The sequence below is a fragment of the Pelobates fuscus genome, chromosome 7 (genome assembly GCF_036172605.1).
Source record: "Pelobates fuscus isolate aPelFus1 chromosome 7, aPelFus1.pri, whole genome shotgun sequence".
Lineage (NCBI taxonomy): Eukaryota > Metazoa > Chordata > Amphibia > Anura > Pelobatidae > Pelobates > Pelobates fuscus.
Genome location: NC_086323.1, coordinates 118,697,881 through 118,719,071, shown reverse-complemented (window position 1 = coordinate 118,719,071; position 21,191 = coordinate 118,697,881). Strand labels below are relative to the sequence as shown.

At 40.8% G+C, this 21,191-nt stretch overlaps 1 protein-coding gene across 2 annotated transcripts in view; it reads left to right on the top strand.

Annotated features, from left to right (window-relative positions):
* The window catches only part of TMPRSS6 (transmembrane serine protease 6), a 126,869-nt gene that overhangs the window by 47,193 nt on the left and 58,485 nt on the right, over positions 1-21,191 (top strand). Inside the window, exons 6-7 of one of the 2 annotated variants that reach the window (XM_063426507.1) lie at positions 7,721-7,762; positions 9,732-9,936. In XM_063426507.1, the coding sequence (XP_063282577.1) occupies positions 7,721-7,762; positions 9,732-9,936 (247 nt within the window). The remainder of the gene's footprint in view (positions 1-7,720; positions 7,763-9,731; positions 9,937-21,191) is intronic. The other variant, XM_063426508.1, reaches the window with a different exon arrangement.

Here is a 21,191-nt window from a genome sequence, read left to right as displayed (position 1 = left end):
AGCTCAGTGGAGCTAAACTTAAGAGGCAGGCAATACGCAGAGCACATTCCTTGCAAAAACTTCTCATTGAGCTGCATTAGGGTAGTCTGTGATTGGACAGCCACAATAAGTCTGTACTAGGGAGAAGGGGAAGGATTTGCAAAGGCTGCAAACAGCAGATCTGCAGTTTTGCAAGCTTTTTGTAAGTTTTGCAAGTTTTTAGATATGTCCCAAATGAAAATAACACCGCAATAAATGCATGCATTTTCACTGGGGGTATATCTACTAAATTGTTTAAAAATATATAGAAAAAAATTCCATTTGAGTTTAAAACATGGTTAACCCCTTAAGGACCAAACTTCTGGAATAAAATGGAATAATGACGTGTCACACACGTCATGTGTCCTTAAGGGGTTAAAGGGACACTCCGGGCACCATAATAACATCATCAAAATCAATCAGGAATTCACAGACTGGGAGCTGCTGATAGGCTGAGAGTACATTTCTCAAGCCATTTTGTGAATGTAAAGCTACTGACTGAGATTGTCAGCTGAGGCTCTCAGCCTGTCAGCGTCGTCCGGTCAAGGATTCCTGATTCAAGCCTTGGGCTGCAGCAGGAAATAGCTGTCCAGTGCTATCAGGTGCCAGATTGGACACTTTATGGTTAAACCATTCGTTAATGGTTTAACCAATTCAGGTAAGCTGGCACCAAGTGTTCCTCATTCCTATAAAGTTGTTATGGTGCCCGGAGTGTTCCTTTAAGATAGCTATCCATACACAGAGCTTTTTAAAAAAATCAGCTGCAAAGATAATGCCCGTTGCTTGATGTTTATTTGGAGACAAAGTGCCCTGATAATAATGTCAATTCCCTCTGAGAAAATCAGTATGTATCTGGCAAAGTGACTGAACTGTTTAAAACCATTCATACAAACTACCCACAGGGTTTCTCTATTCTCTCTGAATGCCTGATTCCTTCAGATTTTATGATATCGTTTTCATTCCTCTTACTCTGGGTTCTACAAACTCTTGCCCTCCCGATGTTGCAGAATTACAATAATTAATTGTGTTCTGAGTGCCTGCCTAGAACACAATAAAAGGTTTTCTAAAGGAAAAAAACTGTAGAGTAAAAACCTTGTTGTTCTCGTTCTTGAAATTTCAACAAAGAGATTTGAAACCTCTTGTAGAAATTCTTCTCAAGTGATTGATTAAACATTATAAGCAGGGCCGGTGCAAGGATTCTTGCCGCCCTAGGCAGCAATCCATTTTGCCGCCCCCTCATGAAGGCAACTACATTCTCTCACATGTTTATTCACTAAATTCTGAATTGCAATGAACACACTGCCTAATAGAAATACTCATCCAGTATATGCATCCATATAAACACACTGCCTAATACATCGATCCACACAGACTGCCTATTACATACAATCAACCATATGCACATTACATAAATCCTCACACATACACACCGCCTAATAAATACATTCATACACTCATACTGCCGAATGCATAGATCAATACACACGTACTGCCTAATACATACATCAATAGACACATACTGCCTAATAAATATATCCACACACTCTTTATCAATGCATTTGGTGCTGTTTAATTTGTAATAATATTGAGATTTAATTTATGTTACTACAAACATTTTTTCGGTTTAATATAGAATTCTATTAATATATATTTTAAATATAATTTAATATATACATATCTAATTACATGATCACTCACACACTCTGACATACATACACATTTTCACTAACACACTTTCACTGACATGCAATGTCACATACACATTCTCACTAACACACACTCTCACTGACATACACAGTGTCGCTTACACACTCACTGACATACAGTGCCAGTTACACACTTTCACTAACACACATACTGACATACACAGTGTCACTCACACACTTTCACTAACACACACTCTCACTGACATACAGTGTTACTTGCACATTCACTGACATACACAATGTCATTTACACAGTCACTAACACACAGTATCACACACACACACACACACACACACACTGTCACTGGCATGCACACACAGTTTCACTTACACACAGACACTCTCAGTGACATTCACACTGTAACTCAAGCACAAACTCACACCACTTTACATATAGTCACACTTTATTTACACACACAAACACACAAACCAATTTACCATCATACACATAATCAGTTCCACTTACCTTCAGATGGATCATTCATAAGTGCTGTGAATGGAGCAGAGGGGTCTAGCCTGCAGGTAGCTGGTGCTGTTCCTGGTGGGGGGAGCAGGAGAGCCGTGCACTGTGAGCCTGTTCCCCTCAGAGTGCTTCCGGTGTTCACAGGCAGGGGGCAGCTGGGATATTAAGTCATGCCTGCAGGAAGCACAGAGCTCTGCTCAGGTGCTGGGGTTACAGCATACCCCTCTCCCGAGCAGGCAAGCAGCTGAATGGGGGGGTGGCTAAGAAGCTGCTCGCCCAGCACACCAGCCCCAGGCAGCAGCAGGGCAGCCCACCAGGAAACCTCCCAGTGGGTGCCCCCCAGAGGCCTAATTCGCCTTAATGGTAGCGCCGGCCCTGATTATAAGCTTCATGCTCTCAGAGTATAAGAGCAGCGTCAGCGGTGATATAGATTTTCCATCAACATTTTATTACACCTCCTGAAGTTGGTCGTTAGCAAAAATACACATATTTTGTGACATTTACATTTTTACCATTCTTACCGCTCACCTTTCCCTATTGTGCTAATTAAAAGAATTGCCAGCATGAATCGATATTTGACAACTAGCTAGGACCCCAAAAGGTCTCAATGATTAGTGAATATTCCTTAAAGGAGCACTCCACTTCCTACATGGGGGGGAGGGGAATATCTGTTTAGTAGATATACCCTCAATGAATACATGCATGAATTTTCATTGGGGGTATATCCTAAAAGAGCATATCTTTCACTGGGGGTATATCTTGTGAACTGCAGCCTTAGCAAGCCCTTCCCTTTTTTCCTGGAAGAGACTTGCAGTCTCTTCACAGGAAACTAACCAATCAGAGGCTTCCCACCGAGAAGCCTCTAAATTAGTGCACATGTGCACTTGCACACACAGCTCATGTTCGCATGTCTGCTCGTGCGTACATATACAGGTGCGTGCCCCGGCTCGTGCACGCACACACAACTGTTCTGAGGCTTGGAGCTGAAATGCTGGTGAGTGGGGAGGCACGCATGCTCAGAAGGAGTCTGCAAACCTTTCTGGTTGTTTAATTGACAGCCAGGGGGTGTTCCCTAGCAAATTTGTAGAAGTGCTGATTTCTAGCGTACTCCTCACTCATAAAGCACTTTAGCAAGCTGAAGTGCATTTGAGATGTGGAGTGATCCTTTAAAGGAGCAATCCATGCACCATAACTACTATAGCGTGCCTATTTTGGAGCAAATAAGCAAACAGACAAATAAACAGATAGGAATAGCAGCAGATAAACAGCCTAAAAGTGAGCACATATACATAGCTCTCAGTGTGTCATGGAAGGGGCTAAAGAGTGGGGCCCAATTTGTTGCAGATAGCACTTGGACAGGATATGACTACCCTGCAGGAATAGGGTTCCTATCGGCATTGCTAGATCTACTATATTTCATGGACACATGACCCTTATTAATAATAAACGGCAATGCATAAAAAGTCCTGCAGTATGTAGAATTCAATTCTGCAGGATTCCTCAATGATCAATAACAATTTCCCGTTAAAGGGACTCTATAGTCAACATATCAGAGCACTGTGATTGGATGGATTTCAAGCCATCCAATCACAGTGCTCTTTGTCATTTTACAAGCGTGGGAAAGTTCTTTGGAATTTTCCAACGCTTGTAAAATGACACAGAGCACTGTGATTTGATGGCTTGAAATCCATCCAATCACAGTGCTCTGTGTCATTTTACAAGCGTGGGAAAATTCCAAAGAACTTTCCCACGCTTGTAAAATGACACAGAGCACTGTGATTGGATGGCTTGAAATCCATCCAATCACAGTGCTCTGTGTCATTTTACAAGCGTGAGAAAATTCCAAAGAAATTTCCCACGCTTGTAAAATGACAAAGAGCACTGTGATTGGATGGCTTGAAATCCATCCAATCACAGTGCTCTGTGTCATTTTACAAGCGTGGGAAAATTCCAAAGAACTTTCCCACGCTTGTAAAATGACAAAGAGCACTGTGATTGGATGGCTTGAAATCCATCCAATCACAGTGCTCTGTGTCATTTTACAAGCGTGGGAAAATTCCAAAGAACTTTCCCATGCTTGTAAAATGACAAAGAGCACTCTGATTGGCTTAAACCCACCAATCAGAGTGTTCTTAGCCTAATTGCAGGGCGGGGCAAGGCTTTATAAGCCTTCCCCCCCCTGCGGAGCTCAGTCTGCGCGGAGCCCTCCATGGGTGAAGATGGATTAATTTTTTTGCGCTCGGGTTTTTTTTTTATTGCGGCGGTTATTATGGCTTTTTATTTGCCCTTTTTGGGGGCTGAAGAAAGAAGACTTTAGAAGAAAGAAAACATCGAATGGTAAGTTGTTTTTATCTAATTTTTTTTTTACAGGTTTTTAGTTAAAGGTCCCCCCCTCATTATTTTTAGGGTGAGGGGGGTAGGTAGGGAGATCATTTTTTTTGGGGGGGGAAGGGTTAACTAGGGCCCCCCACCTTTGTATTTAGGGCCCCCATCCACCGCTCAGGGGTGGGGGTCGGGGGGCAATAGGTCCCACCCTTATTGATAATTTTAGGGCCCCCACCCGCCGCTCAGGGGGAGGGCCGGGGGGGGGGGGGACAGTAGGTCCCCCCCCCCCCTTATTGTGAATTTAAGGGCCCCCACCCACCGCTCAGGGGTGGGGGCCGGGGGGGGACAGTAGGTCCCCCCCTTATTTTTAATTTTAGGGCCCCCACCCGCCACACAATGGTGGGGGCCGGGGGGGGGAGGAGAGGTCTCCCCCCCCCCCTTCAACCACTATTGTGGACAAAAAGCGTCCCTGTGGGTTCGGGTTCAGCTGTCAGCTGAAGCCACGCCCACAGCAGTGCTGACAGCCTCAGCACACAAAGCGCGTTCACAGTGCTTTGTGTGCTGATAGCCCGTCTGAAGTATTCACCCAGAATGCATCAGACGAGAGGCCTTTTTAGGGCCTCTGAACTCGGAAGTCCCTCTGGTGGCCGTCTGACTGCAACAAGAGGTGTTCCAAGCTTCCATGTTAACACTGCATTTTCTCAGAAAATACAGTTTTTACAAGAAAAAGGCTGCAAGGAGCTGTAGCACTCACCTGAACAACCTTATTAAGCTGAAGTTGTTCAGGTGACTATAGTGTCCCTTTAACATGGAACAGGGCAGCACTTTTCCTGTGGTGCACAGCATGCATCATTATGTATAAGTGATATGTGTGAACCCTATAACTCATCAGTGTCCCTTTAACTCATCAAGTTAAAATTCCAACTTATTTTATCTCCAACAGTTTATTTATTATACATACTGCTGGCCATTACTTTTTTATGGCGGTTCAACGCAGTGAAGAAATTATATGTGTTGAGGAAAACACAGAGTATCTAGGAACTCTTAACAGGGGTTGTCTGAAGGTTTAATCCATCATGTAGCAGGTTAATGTAAATGTAATCAGAGCATTTCTGTAACAGGAATATATGTATGTAAACTGTATTATTAGGACAACAGGGGATTTTGTATTGTGTAAGGAGGTGGGTCAGAGAACACAAAGGTGAAAAAACAGGAAACAGCACTCTGAATATCACCTGTTATCAGGGGGTGGAATGAATCCCCTTTATCAGCTGGGATTGTGCTCAGCTGTGGTTACTAATTAGCTTGTGTTGACTTTGCCACAGCATGGTAATTATGTGGTCACTGCATACTTCAATCACTCTTTACAGCTGTAAGATATTTTAATGGTGCAGGCAGGGAAATGTAATTTAAAGGAACATGCTCGTTGTTATAATATAATTTTTAAATATAATACATTTTCTTAAGGTCAGTTAGAATGTTTGTAAAATTTTGCCTTTATGTTACTGGTAAAAGTTTAATGCTTGTTTTGTAACCTTTTCTTAAACCTTTCATTTGGGATTTATTTGAAACAGGTTATGCATTTAATGTATAAGCTGCAGTTCATGGATACCTAAGCAATTTAAATTATCAGGGATTTTCACTAGACACAGGATTTTGTCCGAATGCACAACATTCAATGAAATTGGCCATATTCTAAACAGAATGGCTATTCTTATATTTACCAATACTAATTCCAGAAGTAATTCAGACAATTCTACTAAATCAATCTCATATGGACGTAAGTGTTCAGTGTCAGGTTTAAATTAGGGCTTTTGCGCATCCAAATCCAGTACAAAGTAAAGGAATCAGAACACGTACAAAGCACCAATATTAAGGTGAAGTTGTTTAAGTGCCTACAGTGTTTCTTTAATAATCAACGGCAACAGCTAATGCTAATTAGAAATTATATCCCTGTTTGTTATGTTTTTGCAGCCATTATGGTTTGGGTATTAAAGGTGATAGACGGGGTGGGCATGCCATTGTCCACCCCCTGCCAAATATAGGGCAACCCTCCCACTTGGTGGCTATTAATCACGGTGCCCATACCCACCCCTCTAGATAAAAAAAAATTGCCCTTTTTTCTCCACCATCTAAAAGGGGAGGTACAATAAATCTAATACATCTAAGAAAAAAAATATATACTGACCTTCAGAGGTCTCTTCTTCTAAAGTCTTGTCAGAATGTAGTGGGGTTTTTGCTGAAGAAAAGAAGACCTCTCTCCATCCTCCCCATCATTTAATGTAAAGTCTCACTGGTGGGAGTACAGAGTGGGGGCTATGGGATGGGGACCAGTCACTTATTTATATTTATGGTGATCTGCCACTGGCTGATCATTGTTTTGTAGATATTCCTCCACCTGTGGCATAGTGGGTGGAGGCATAAAGGAGGTTTAAAACTTCTTTTAAAGTAATGTGGGGTTCAATATGACCCCAATAGTGTTTATTTTTTATTTTATCTTTTTAATTTGGCAACTGGGAAGGGTTCACCCTTGTAGCACCGAGGGCCTCATAATTATTTGCTTGTTGGCATCCAAACCCAGATTTGAACAATCTGGATATCAGTCATCCAGCAGCATCCAGTACAAATGCAAAATTTGCATATTATTAAATAGTGTTAACAACTTTTGGATTTTGGAGTCCGAATGTCCCCGTACAGCACCAGAGCCGCATGCAGTACAGGGCCATTCAGACTTTAGCGAATAACCCTGTTAGTCAACAAAAATATTAATTCCAACATACAGTAAATACAACTTCATGGTTTAAACAGGCATCTGTACTATATAGGGCATTGCAGGTCTGCGTACCAGCCCTGCAAAGGTTCTTGCGGATTTCATCCAACATCAGTGGCTACCAAATAGTGTCTTGCTATCTACAGAACCTTTGTGCCAATCCGTACAATCCGTATGGGTATGAAAAGAAAACATTTACAATCCCTTTTGTGCATTGCACATGGACAGATTGAAGCCTCTGTGGAGGAATGGGTTTCCCAGCCAGGTTAAAACTGGACTGAAGAAAAAGGAAAATAATGTGGGCTTTATTTAATTGATATACTTGTGTTGTTTAGCAGACCAAGCCCATGTATACATGAGTTTAGAGGAAGAGGTTAACCACCTACGTATTTCAGAATTTTACCTTTTTATTTTAATTTATGTTACATTATGTTTTCAGAAGCCAAGTGGCAGGACCGGCAGCTGCACTCTTCTGCTATTGGTAGGGTAGTGTGGTTTTAATTCTCTTCTCTTTCATTTCCTTTTCATTTTATATTCATCTATATATTTAAACAATAATGACGCAGGCTTAAAAAAAAAACTCACACATTATTTACTTTATCCACTAAACTGTCTTTTTTAGTTAAATCCGCTCTGTCACCCTCTGATGTCTTTTCACATTTTGCAAATACTCTCAATTATGATATCACTGCATGATGTGTAACGGCCTGGAGGTGCAGGCTAAGGTAAGTTTTACGTACCTGGAGCTAGCCCTTGGCAGTCGCCATCTACATCCCAAAGATCCTCTTCGGCACCTGGGGCTTCATCTTCCTGGAGCCAATATCAGTTCTGTACTCAGGCTCAAGCACAAGAGTACAAGAAGCATCCCTCTGTAGACAATGCCTTTTTCCTCACAGTCATCATTAGTGGTAGCTGGAGAGGATTGACAAAGCTTGATGGTGGTAGCTCAGCATTTGGTCTTTTGGTCAAGCATAGAAGAACTGTCTAAGGCAAAGTAGTCTCTAATTTGTCTTGTGACTTTATCTTACGATATCTTTTCACTGAGTTGGAATTCCAGTAAAATACAGTCAATGTGAGTATTTCAAGAACCGTCAAACATTTTTTCAGTCTCTTAACATGAAACAGACACATTTTTACAATCTCATTATATAGCAGGCTCCCCTGGGAGCCAATTTTACTAATTCACAACTCTTCCTATAAAATTAATTTACTACTGAGTCAACATCAGAGTTTTCGAACTTAATTTCCTTCTCTTCCCCACTTCACAATAAAAAAAAAAACAGGTAATCTTTTCACTATACAGTGAGTTGTTGGATTTGCAAACAAACAAACACATTTTCAAAATTTAGACCAAAGTGGCCGAGTTGAAAAAGATCTTGTTTTGCAACTTAATTTTTTTTTGCAACTTTATTACAGGTCTGTATTTTGTTTCTTTTTTTTTTTTTTTGGAACACGTTTTCTGCTTAATCAGCAAAAAAACTAAGAAGCAAACAAAAAGCAGGCAAATGTCATTGCAATGTTTGATCATAGTTTCAGTTCTAAACATTGATTTTTATCAACACCTATCAAGATCAAGATTTACTAATGAATGTCCAAGCACGATGTCAAGATGTTGTCATCAATGATGTTTCATGTAAAATGTCCCCAAAAAAATCATTGGCTCCACAGAATTGTATTTTCTTTATGAAATGTACATTTCAAAATTATATTTCCATTGGAGAATTTCTTATTTTTAAAGGTAAATTAGATGAAAATGTCAATTAAAAGTTTGGTTTTCCATAGTTAGGCGGTAGTGAAAAGAAATACAAATATTAGCTGGCAAGGTGTCTCACCCAGTGTCAGGCAGTGGTTGCATTAATATCTAAGCATATGGAATTAGAAGTAAGTATATGGGCAAGTTACTTCCTACGTTCATATTAAAGGAGCACTACTAGCACCATAACAACTTCATTGAGATCAAGTTGTTATGGTGAGCAAAGTGTCTTTCCTGTGCCAAAACGCATGCCCACTGACCATGTCCTTGCAGTCTCACTTCATAAGGTAACCAGTTTATGCCGTCATGTTGAAGATTCAGTACACACACACCATCCTTTCTGTTCTAAACTTGAAGTTTCATCCTTTGTGCTTTTTTTTACTCTTCAATTAGTTTCTGGCTTTAATTAATTATCTCTAGTTCTATATCAATATCTGTGCTCTCATTTCATTTCAGTATGTAAGGAATATCTGCATGACCTAATAGGCCTGGCATGAAAATAAAATATACAAAAATATGTGAGAATTATTGTAATTATGCTTCAAATATTCAAATGTTAAGAGGTGCATGAGTAATAATTAAATGCATTAATTCTAAAAAAAATTATCTACTTTTGATTCATTAAAAAAATAAATAAACACGTAATTTGTTTTATTACATGTAAGTATAACATTAACATTTCTTCTCTCCCTTTTAGGTTGCTATAGGTATACGTATGTACATGCTGGACAGGAAATTCATTTGAAAGGCCCTGATTATCTCTATACAACCTGTACGTGGCATCTACAGGGTCCACCAGGCCATCTACTGAAGGTTTGGCTCAAGTGGACTCGTCCTGATTGCAGGGACCGATTAATTATGTATGACTCTGCTGCTCCTCTTGCCTCTGCCCTCATCACCTCGTAAGTAGGGGTACTCATTGATTGCATTTCGGGGTAAGGCATTGTGATGGGATGACTAAAGGGAGTTAATAGCCACTGATTAAACAATTTCTTCAGAGATATACTTTCATGCAAAGAAGAAACCTGTTATTTAATGTGTCTAATGTGTCTCTGACTTGATACTCCCTAAAAACGAGAAAGTAAGGGATACAATCTAGTGCAGCACAGAGCAATATAAAAATAATGCATCTTTAAAATTCAGACAACCAACCTATTTAGACTATTTGTAATTCTGGTATGGCTTATTGTGGCTACTGTTCGCTTCTCCTTAACGTAACAGTATAGTAGTACACTATTTTGTTTTTTGTCACTAAATATTGATTTTATTTTTTAAATCAAGTGAGAAGTGAACAATAGAGGGAATAACAAGAGAAGCACAAAAAAAATCTATATTTATATATTTACATATATATTTAATAAATATCTGTTCAAAATAATTTTATTGACCGTTTTTTATAGAACAATACAATATTGGAATAAAACAGCAACTTAACAGTTATAATATGGGGTAACAAGAAGGGACATTATTAATTAAGGGATTAATTATATCCAATATTTTTTCATTATATCATCCTCCCAAGTGTTTCAGTGAAACCGTAATATAGCATTGTTAGGGGATGGTTGCCTCAACACCAATTCATATATTTGGTTTTCCAATACCAAAAGAAGCACATCGTTTATGGATGGAACGGTTGGTGACTTCCAATAGCAGAGTATGATTGCAACAAGGCTGTGGCCTATCATGATCTTCTCTATTCTATTGGTTGCATCGGGGAATCTCTTAAACAATCCCAAGTCTGGTATGAATGTGACAATGGATGGATCTATCATTTTAATTAAGGATTTTCTCACAGTGCCACCATATGTGAGACAGTGTCCCAGGGTCACCACAGCCCCCCCCCCCAGTATCTATCCGAAAAAAATCTTTATTCATTGCGTGTAACCTTGAAGGGGCCAGGTGCCAGCAGGTAGTGGTAAACTTTAAAAACTACTCATGGATATTCAACATGCATTTACAAGTAATGATGTTTTGAATAAGCTACACAGCACTAACAAGTTTCATGCTGGTAGGGCCACCTCGAAAAATTCCTGAATGGTGGCATGATGGTGGTCTACACTCAGCTTACTTTTAAATGAATGAGAACCAAAGCTTTTATTGGGTAAGCATACCTGGCAAGTTTTGTTGTATTTGATTACTTTGATTGCTGAAAAGGTGACGCTATTTTTATCCTATTCACTTCCAGTTGAACAGTTTGTTGGTCACACCAGACCCCAGTTGATCTACATGCATATTGTGTCACTAACAATATTTATGATCCAACAATTCTGAGCCATTGACTTACCATAGCTTGAGCAGCTCTAGTTGCTCATCCATTTTTGGTTCTTTTTCTCAGAAACACAACATGGTATTAAGCATATCATTTGACTTTGTGTTTATAAGTCAAGATCATCTGCAGAGACTTGTGCCAACAACAGAGCCGCATACATTTTCTTACAGTTTGTGTCACTTTACCCCAATCCCTCTGTGCATTTAACCCTTCTGATTACAAATATGTGTCTGTTAGTCTCACCCGTTGTGCAGCGCTGCGGGATTAGTTGGTGCTTTCTAAATAATAATAAAAATAATAATAATAATAATAAAGATCACATAAATTTCCTACATAAATTTGGATTAACTCTAAATAAGTTAATAAAATTGAAAACTTGGGATTTTATTGGTAATGGTTAGCTTAAAGGAAAACTCCAGTGCCAGGAAAACAATCAGTTTTCCTGGCACTGGAGGGTCCCTCTCCCTCCCACCCCCAATCCCCAGTTGCTGAAGGGGTGAAAACCCCTTCAGTCACTTACCTGAGGCAGCGACGATGTCCCTCGTCACTGCCTCCTCCTCCGCGCCGCTCCTCCTACAGACTCCGTCGGCCAGTGGGCGAGACTGATCCCGCCCACCGGCCAGGGAGACCTAATGCGCATTAGGTCTCCCCATAGGAAAGCATTGAAAAGGATTTTCAAAGCTTTCCTATGGGGAATTGAGTGACGCTGGAGGTCCTCACAGCTATCTGTGCTATGAGTCAGGAAGTTCCCTCTAGTGGCTGTCTATTAATCCCTAGAGGTGGAGTTAACCCTGCAATGTAATTATTGCAGTTTATAAAAAAAACTGCAATAATTACACTTGCAGGGTTAAGAGTAGTGGGAGTTGGCACCCAGACCACTCCAATGGGCAGAAGTGGTCTGGGTGCCTGGAGTGTCCCTTTAATGTGCTGAAACAGTGCATAGTATTAATATTGCATTCTTTAATAACATAGTTACATAGTAATCTACATAGTAAACTAGGTTCAACCTTGAACTAATGCATCAATACATGCATCAATACAACTGTGTAAGCTTTACGTAAATTTTTCATCATGCCACAAATCATGTGATCATGGGAACATATAAATAACATTCTTTGAATAAAATATTATTAGGTGTTTAACCCCTTAAGGACACATGACATGTGTGACATGTCATGATTCCCTTTTATTCCAGAAGTTTGGTCCTTAAGGGGTTAACCTCATAAAATGTTAAATATAGCAACAACAAAAAACTTGAATGATTTCTTTTGAGTAGAAATATGACCTTTCAAGGCAGTTAGATCACATCCATAAAAATTTCTAATGTATTTTAAAAAGAATATTTAAGAGTCCTAAATCATAGTGTTGCATACCAATTGAAATTTCTGAATTAGAGAGGTTTCTTTCTGATGATTTCTGTAGAATTTAATCATTTATTAATAGTGACCAATGATGTGTTAGGATTTTATAGCTTGTTTCTGGTTGTATTGCAACTATATAATACAATTTATTTCTAAATGATTTTGGGAGATAAATTGTATGTTTTATAACTCCTATTTTAGTGAAAAGAGAATGACTTTATCAATGTTGTTCTCTTCAAAAATTCCCCCCAAAACTTCAACTTTGCTGCTTAAATTTAAGAGCGAATAATTAGCTATAAATTCTTCTCCTGGGGGACGGGGCCTGACCGCTGAGCGAGGCACACGTGTGTTGCTGGAGCTCCTCGATAAAAACCCAAATATAAGCCAATTATAATGAAACCTTAACCAATTTAAGCCTGTAACCCAACTTTACATGACGGGAAGCTGCAGCCCATCGAGAGATCCCTTTGGGTATGCAATAACTCTCGGTACCGAGAAGATTTGCCTCTGAGGCCTATTGGCGGGCGCTGTGCGGAGGAGGCGGCTGATCCTCTGCTCACATCTGCGCCTGTTTGATGCAGCGCCCTGTTCCCCCTCTCCTCTGGGCTGCCGGGGGATATCCCGGTCCACACTGAAGTTCACCGTGCTACTTCTGCTGCACTTAACTTGCGCTCACATCGGCACTCCGGACGCACCCTGACACTTATTCTCAAGCAAGATGGTGGATGCCCCCCATGCTGATGTACAGGGCTTGAGCCCATCCCAGCTGTCCCACAGTGGATCGATGAAATATACCTTGCAACGCCTAGACGAGATTTGTTTCAGGGCTTTTGGCTGAAACTACGTAAGCGCATGAAAGCCTCGCTGCCTATACTGCAACCACAACTGAGACACACCGTACCGGAGAAGGGGATATCCCCTCAAGGCACATCTACTCACCCTGCATCTACTCACCCTGTTGCCTGCCCTCCTGGACCGAGAGCCTCACAAGGCACTGCCTCTAAGCTCCGAAGACACAAGCCTCGGATAGTCTGCCGACTGAGGTATTCTCCACCTAGATCTTCCTGCTACCCCCGGCTGGGGAGACATACCACCTCTGGTTCCTGGGGGTTTCCAAGCCTGTTGACTGCAGCAGCTAGCACTCATACAGGCCTGGAGTTGGAGGGGGGCCCTGATCTGGAGCTGTCAAGGAGACGTCCGAGGGCATGCCACTCGAAGGGATAGGTTGACAGGGACTCTGGTGACTCTGCCTGTATAATGCTAATTTGAGTTAATCTCTTGTGTTGCCATATGTAGCTTGAGTGGCTGTGTCTGGCTATCTAATTATTATTTTTTTACTTTTTCCTCTCCTCTTTTAGCATTTTTTTGTACGGTACAGCAACCTAATGTTGTCTAACACTTCAGTGGAAATCTTATAGGCAAATTCAGTTTCATTAATGTCAGTCTCATTGGTTCCTCATTGCCTATTTTACCTGTCGTTAACCATGATTCCAATTTCTCATATATTACTTGCCAGACAGACATGAATGTTATTTGTTGTTCTATAAAAAGTGTGCCTGATCTCTAATGCCTTTTCCTTGCTGTTGGGGCATTGCAAGGCTGTGTGTAAATCTTTGCACAGCAAAAATAAAGAATAAAACAAAATAAAAAAAATCTTCTCCTATTTAAAAATGATACATTTAGAATGATACATAATTATAACTATTCCCTGCGTATTGTTGGTTTTCTAATAGATGTAAATATATAAAATGTAGACCTCTGTGTCACGATTCCTGGTAGTGATGGTGTAATATTGTGAAAAACTGGAGAACACATTAGTTTAAGCAACAATTTAAATTATTTTACCTTACTCCTCTTGTCATAGACCTAGACACTTGAGTCCATTCACAATGGAGTGAAGGATGTAGCAAGCAAGTAACTGATTAGGTAACTGATGTAGGAGAGCAGCTTTAGGCAATAGTGAATTGGAAGTCATGTGGAGATGGACAAGCTCAACTTGGATGTATTGGGGTGGAAAAGTAACTCCAATTTGCATATGTTGCCCAGAGAACAGTGGAGGTAGTAGTGAGGTTTTGTTGAAACAAGAATCTTAGCATAGGGCAAACCATAATCAAGCAATGTTGAGCTTTACCAAGGTTTGAGCACTTGAGAGCAAGGTTATGAGAACTTTAGAGAGTACTGATTCTATAGAACAATAGAAACAGGAAGGGTACAATGATGGGATTTACTGTATGTTGATAAACACTTGAAAGAAAGTCTGCATGTATGAAGAATGGTTCCAAGCATGATCGGATAAGGTCTGTTACCAGAGTTGTAGAGAAGCACAAGGACAATTCGTAGGAGTAATCAGGTAATGGTGACTGAAGTCGGAAGCCAGAGAGGGAGCAGATAATTAGGGTAATCTGTGAGAGTAGTCAAAACGAAAGCCAATGTCTTTAGCCAAGGATGATGTACAAGGTTGATCCACCAGAGTTGTCATGAAAAAAAACTGAGGGCTGAAGCCAGTGACTTGGAGAGTAGCTCCATGGGTGACTTTGGGCCAACACAAACTGAGGCCACAAAGGAACAAGGTTACATATGGCAAGGCAAGCCTGGGGTCTCAATAATAGCAGTGAAATCATGACTCATGAGCAAGGTTTAACTAGACCATGCATGATTACAGCAACTTGAGACAATTAAGCATTACATCATGACATCACTAATGCTAAGGCTAACTTGACCCTTACTTGTCGGACATTTTGACACAGTGGGGCAATATATTTAATGGCTGTTAAAATATACCAATCTCTGAAATGCAGGTAGTTTTTTTTTTTTTTTTTTCAAGTATGACTCAAATTTGACTGAATTAGAAAAATTAAATCTTCAATTTGATTGAACTGCATTTTTCCTATGTTGCTATTTAAACTAAATTTTGGAAGCCAATTGTCAAGTCTCCAGAACTCATTGTATAGTGACTGGACTTCTCAATGTGACTTTTCTGTTGGCTCCGTTCAGATATCAGCCAATGTACACAGAAATGGTAAGCCAATCACTCTAATATATCATTAAAATAGTAATGGTAACATTTTGATAGATAGAATTAGGAGATAAGTTGTATTTTGCAAAAAGAAAAATGTAACTGATAAGCTTTAACCAAAGTGCAGAATAAAAATAGGTTAACAGTAAAAGACAGAGACTTAAACAAATGAAAAAGAGGAAATTCATTAATAGCACAAGTCACAGGAAAGACAAATATAGATGTGTTTGATTTAATGGTATAAGTCTGTGATGGTAAATGTGTCTGTGCCTGAGTGCCAAATCTTTTGCAGAAGTAAATTAAAAGTGCCCAGAATAATGTATGTTCACACTTTCTCAATTCCAGTCCGTCTTTCCTTTATTATTTTACTCTCAACTCCCCTCTCCTGTCTTTGTTTGTGTTAACCTCTTTTTCCTTTAGTGCCATAATCTTGCCCGTTTATTGTCCCCTTGGTATGACGCTATTACATACCCTCCTAAAAAACAAACAAAAAAACAGTTCATACTGTACAAACACTTGCAAGATTATTTAGTAAACTCAAGATTTTAGCGAATGAAAATGTGAATGACAACATTTAGGCCAAAATAGCAGATCTAGAAGTATTCTCCAATTCAGCTATAGTAAAATTTTTGTAACTTTTGCCTGAATTTTTCCATTTAGATTACAATTTGCTACGACTTAATGATAAGTTTAATGATTATTTAGTTTAGACAAATAATATGGATGTAAAACTTCATCATTATGATGCCATAACTAAGGGGTAGGACATTGAGTGCCAGGGAATCCACTGTTTTTGGTAAATCATTTCACAGAAACTTTCTAGATCAGGGGTCTCCAACCCAGTCCTCATAGATCACCAACAATCCAGGATTTATGTTTTTCCCTGTTTTATTCTAATGGAGATACTGACAAAACCTGGACTGTTTGTGGGTCTTGAGGACTGCTTTGGGAAACACTGTTCTAGATTAGTGATGTACCGAACTGTTCGCTGGCGAATAGTTCCCGGCGAACATAGCATGTTCGGTCCGCCCCCTATTCGTCATCATTGAGTAAACTTTGACCCTGTACCTCACAGTCAGCAGACACATTACAGCCAATCAGCAGCACACCCTCCCTAGCAGACCCTCCCACCTACTGGACAGCATCAATTTTAGATTAATTCGGAAGCTGCAACCATTTTTTATTTTTTTTTCAATTTATTATTTTTTTTTTTTGTGCATATAAATGTTACAAGTAGATACTACCCCCAGACACTCTGTGTTACTGCAGATACTCCCTCCAGACACCCTGTGTTACTGCAGATACTCCCCCCAGACACTCTGTGTTACTGCAGAGACTCCCTCCAGACACTGACACAGAGCAGAATAGGGACTGTTCCCCCTACATAGGGTCACTTGGCAGATATGGATTGACACCTATCCTAAGGATCCCTGATAAACACTGACACGGAGCCCTCCATGGGTGAAGATGGATTATTTTTTTTGAAGATTTTAGAAGAAGAAGACGTTGAATAGTAAGTTGAATTTTACTTTACAGGGTAGTAATTTTATTCCCCCTTCACTATTTTTTAGGGTGAGGGGGGTAGGTAGGGGCTTTTTTATTTGGTTGAGTGACTAGGGGCTTGGGGACACACACTGCATACACACTATACACACACTGCACACACTATACACACACTACACACAATATACACACACTATACACACAATATACACACACACTGTACACACTATACACACACTGTACACACTATGTACACACACACTACACACACTGCATACACACACTACACACACTGCATACACACTGCACACACTATACACACTGCACACACTATACACACACTGCACACTCTATACACACACTATACACACTGCATACACTATACACACTCTACACACACTGCATACACACTGCACACACTGCATACACTATACACACACTGCACTAACTATACACACACTGCACACACTATACACACACTGCATACACACTATACACACACTGCATACACACTATACACACACTGCATACACACTATACACACACTGCACACACTATACACACTATACACACACTACACACACTACACACACACACACTGTACACACTATGCACACACTGCATACACTATGCACACACTATACACACACACACTACATACACACTGCACACACTGCACACATTATACACACACTACACACACTATACATACAATATACACACACACTGTACACACAATGCACACACTGCACACACTACATACACTATGCACACACTACACACACTGCATACACACACTATACACACTCTATACACACACTGCACACACTATACACACTATACACACACACTATACACACTCACTATACACACAATATACACACACTGTACACACTATACACACTCACTACACACACAATATACACACACTTTACACACTATACACACACTGCATAAACATACATTTAAAAAAAATTGCAGCTGTTTTTTACATTTCAAAGTTGGGGAGGGGGGTGCCAAATAAAGGATCCGCCCCGGGTGCCAAATGCTCCAGGTACGCCCCTGTATAGAGGGGAGCCATGTTACTCTGTATATAGAGAGGAGCCATGTTTACACTGTATATAGAGGGGAGCCATGTTACTCTGTATATAGAGGGGAGCCATGTTAAACTATATACAGTGGAAACATGGCTCCCTCTATATACAGAGTAACATGGCTCCCTCTATATACAGAGGGGAGCCATGTTTACACGGTATATAGAGGGAAGCCATGTTATTCTGTATATAGAGGGAGCCATGTTTACACGGTATATAGAGGGAAGCCATGTTACTCTGTATATAGAGAGGAGCCATGTTTACACTGTATATAGAGGGAACCATGTTTACACTGTATATAGAGGGGAGCCATGTTACTCTGTATATAGTGAGGAGCCATGTTTACACTGTATATAGAGGGGAGCCATGTTACTCTGTATATAGAGGGGAGCCATGTTACTCTGTATATAGAGAGGAGCCATGTTTACACTGTATATAGAGGGGAGCCATGTTACTCTGTATATAGAGGGGAGCCATGTTACACTGTATATAGAGGGAGCCATGTTACTCTGTATATAGAGGGAGCCATGTTACTCTGTATATAGAGGGAGCCATGTTTACACTGTATATAGAGGGGAGCCATGTTTACACAGTATACAGAGGGAGCCATGTTACTCTGTATATAGAGGGAGCCATGTTTACTCTGTATATAGAGGACTGTTTGCGGTGCGTTAAACGGGGAGTTTGGTCTGTCACTGTGAAGCGGGTGTAACCCTTACACTACCTGATCGATACAACATCATACCTGATGTTTTAAAGCACGTTATTCCAAACAATTTAGGAATGTTAGGTGATTTATGCCCTTTATGGATTAAAACCAGACTCTGCATCAACTATGTAATTTTCCATGGGAGTTTTGCCATGGATCCCCCTCCGGCATGCCACAGTCCAGGTGTTAGTCCCCTTGAAACAACTTTTCCATCACTATTGTGGCCAGAAAGAGTCCCTGTGTGTTTTAAAATTCGCCTGTCCATTGAAGTCTATGGCGGTTCGCACGGTTCGCCCGTTCGGGTTCGGGTTCGCGACAACACTATTCTAGATGATTAGCTGTGATAAAGAAGATTGAGTGTCTCTTTAAAACTCCTGATTTACTTGGATTCAGATAATTTATGGCTACCCAACAGGCAAGACAGGGAGCTACCAATGGCATCAGAGTGCATGCCAAACGTTAGTTATCACTGGTATATGTGAACATTTATAGAAGATATTAGTGTTTCCAGTAGATTTATTAATAGATACGCCGCAGGGAATTGTACTAAATACAATACAACTGTGGTGCTCTTGGTAATTGGAATGCTGATAATCTTATTTCCTAAGAGTTGTCTATCAATTATTATGGTATCTTTCCTCTCTACCATGCTGCGCTTTGCTCTAGGTCAGAGATAGGCAACCTTCGGCTCTCCAGATGTTGTGGACTACAACCCCCATAATGCTCTTACACACATAATGCTGGCAAAGCATCATGGGAGGTGTAGTCCAAAACATTTGCAGTGCCGAAGGTTGCCTATGCCTGCTCTAGGTTAATTACAGTTATGTGCATTTCTACTATCTGGCTTCAGACCAAACAGCGCTAGTAAAGTATGAGATGGTATATCATACTTGTTATATAAAAGCAAGGATATTGTTTTCATGCTGCCAGATCTTTCCCCAGTCTTTCAAACCCTTGACATGAAACGATCATAATATATGCAGAGGAACTAGCAGGACTCAGATGAGTAGAACTAAACAAATCATCCTCTTCCTGACAAATGACACCAAAGAAATGAACACGTGCCAGCCCTTAAGATATCATGTAGCATCCGCCCAGAATCACGTCTGTCACTTGTACTCTTTAACATCTGTATGAAACTCCCTGCAGACCTCCTGAGAGATGAAGGTTCATACTTCGCTTGAATGCAAATGATACTCAGCTTGCATTCATAGGCGTGCGCAGCCTATTGCATTAGGGTGTGCACCCTCAAGCACAAGCACACGCGGCGTATATATATATATATATATGTATGTATATATATATACACATATATACACACACACACAAAGCTGTGTGTGTGCTGTGTGAGGGTGCTGTTAGTGTGATGTGTGTGTGCTGGTAGTGTACTATGTGGGTGAGGGTGTTTGTGTGTGCGTGCTTGTGAGGGTGCTGTGAATGTACTGTGTGTCAGGGTGCTGTTTGTGTGTGTGTGTGTGTGCACTTGTGAGGGTGCTGTAAATGTACTGTGTGTCAGGGTGCTGTTTGTGTGTGTGTGTGTGTGCACTTGTGAGGGTGCTGTAAATGTACTGTGTGTCAGGGTGCTGTTTGTGTGTGAGGGTACTGGTAGTGTTTTGTGTGTGTGTGTTTGTTAGGGTCCTGTTTGTGCTGTATGTGTGTGTGGGTGCTGTATGTGTGTGTGGGTGCTGTATGTGTGTGGGTGCTGTGTGTCTGTGGGTGCTGTATGTGTGTAGGTGCTGTATGTCTGTGGGTGTGCTGTGTATGTCTGTGGGTGTGCTGTGTATGTCTGTGGGTGTGCTGTGTATGTCTGTGGGTGCTGTGTATGTCTGTGGGTGCTGTGTATGTCTGTGGATGCAGTGTGTCTGTGGGTGCTGTGTGTGTCTGTGGGTGCTGTGTATGTCTGTGGGTGCTGTGTATGTCTGTGGGTGCTGTGTGTGTCTGTGGGTGCTGTGTGTGTCTGTGGGTGCTGTGTGTGTCTGTGGGTGCTGTGTATGTCTGTGGGTGCTGTGTATGTCTGTGGGTGCTGTGTATGTGTGTGTGTGTGTGCTGTGTATGTGTATGTGTGTGCTGTGTATGTGTGTATGTGTGTGGGTGATTGTGGGGGGTGGGGGTACATTACTAAATATCCCCCCTCCCTTCTTACTTTATGTGGGGAGGGGGGATTCTTATTCCTTGTCCCTGGTGGTCCAGTGGAGGTGGAGGCAG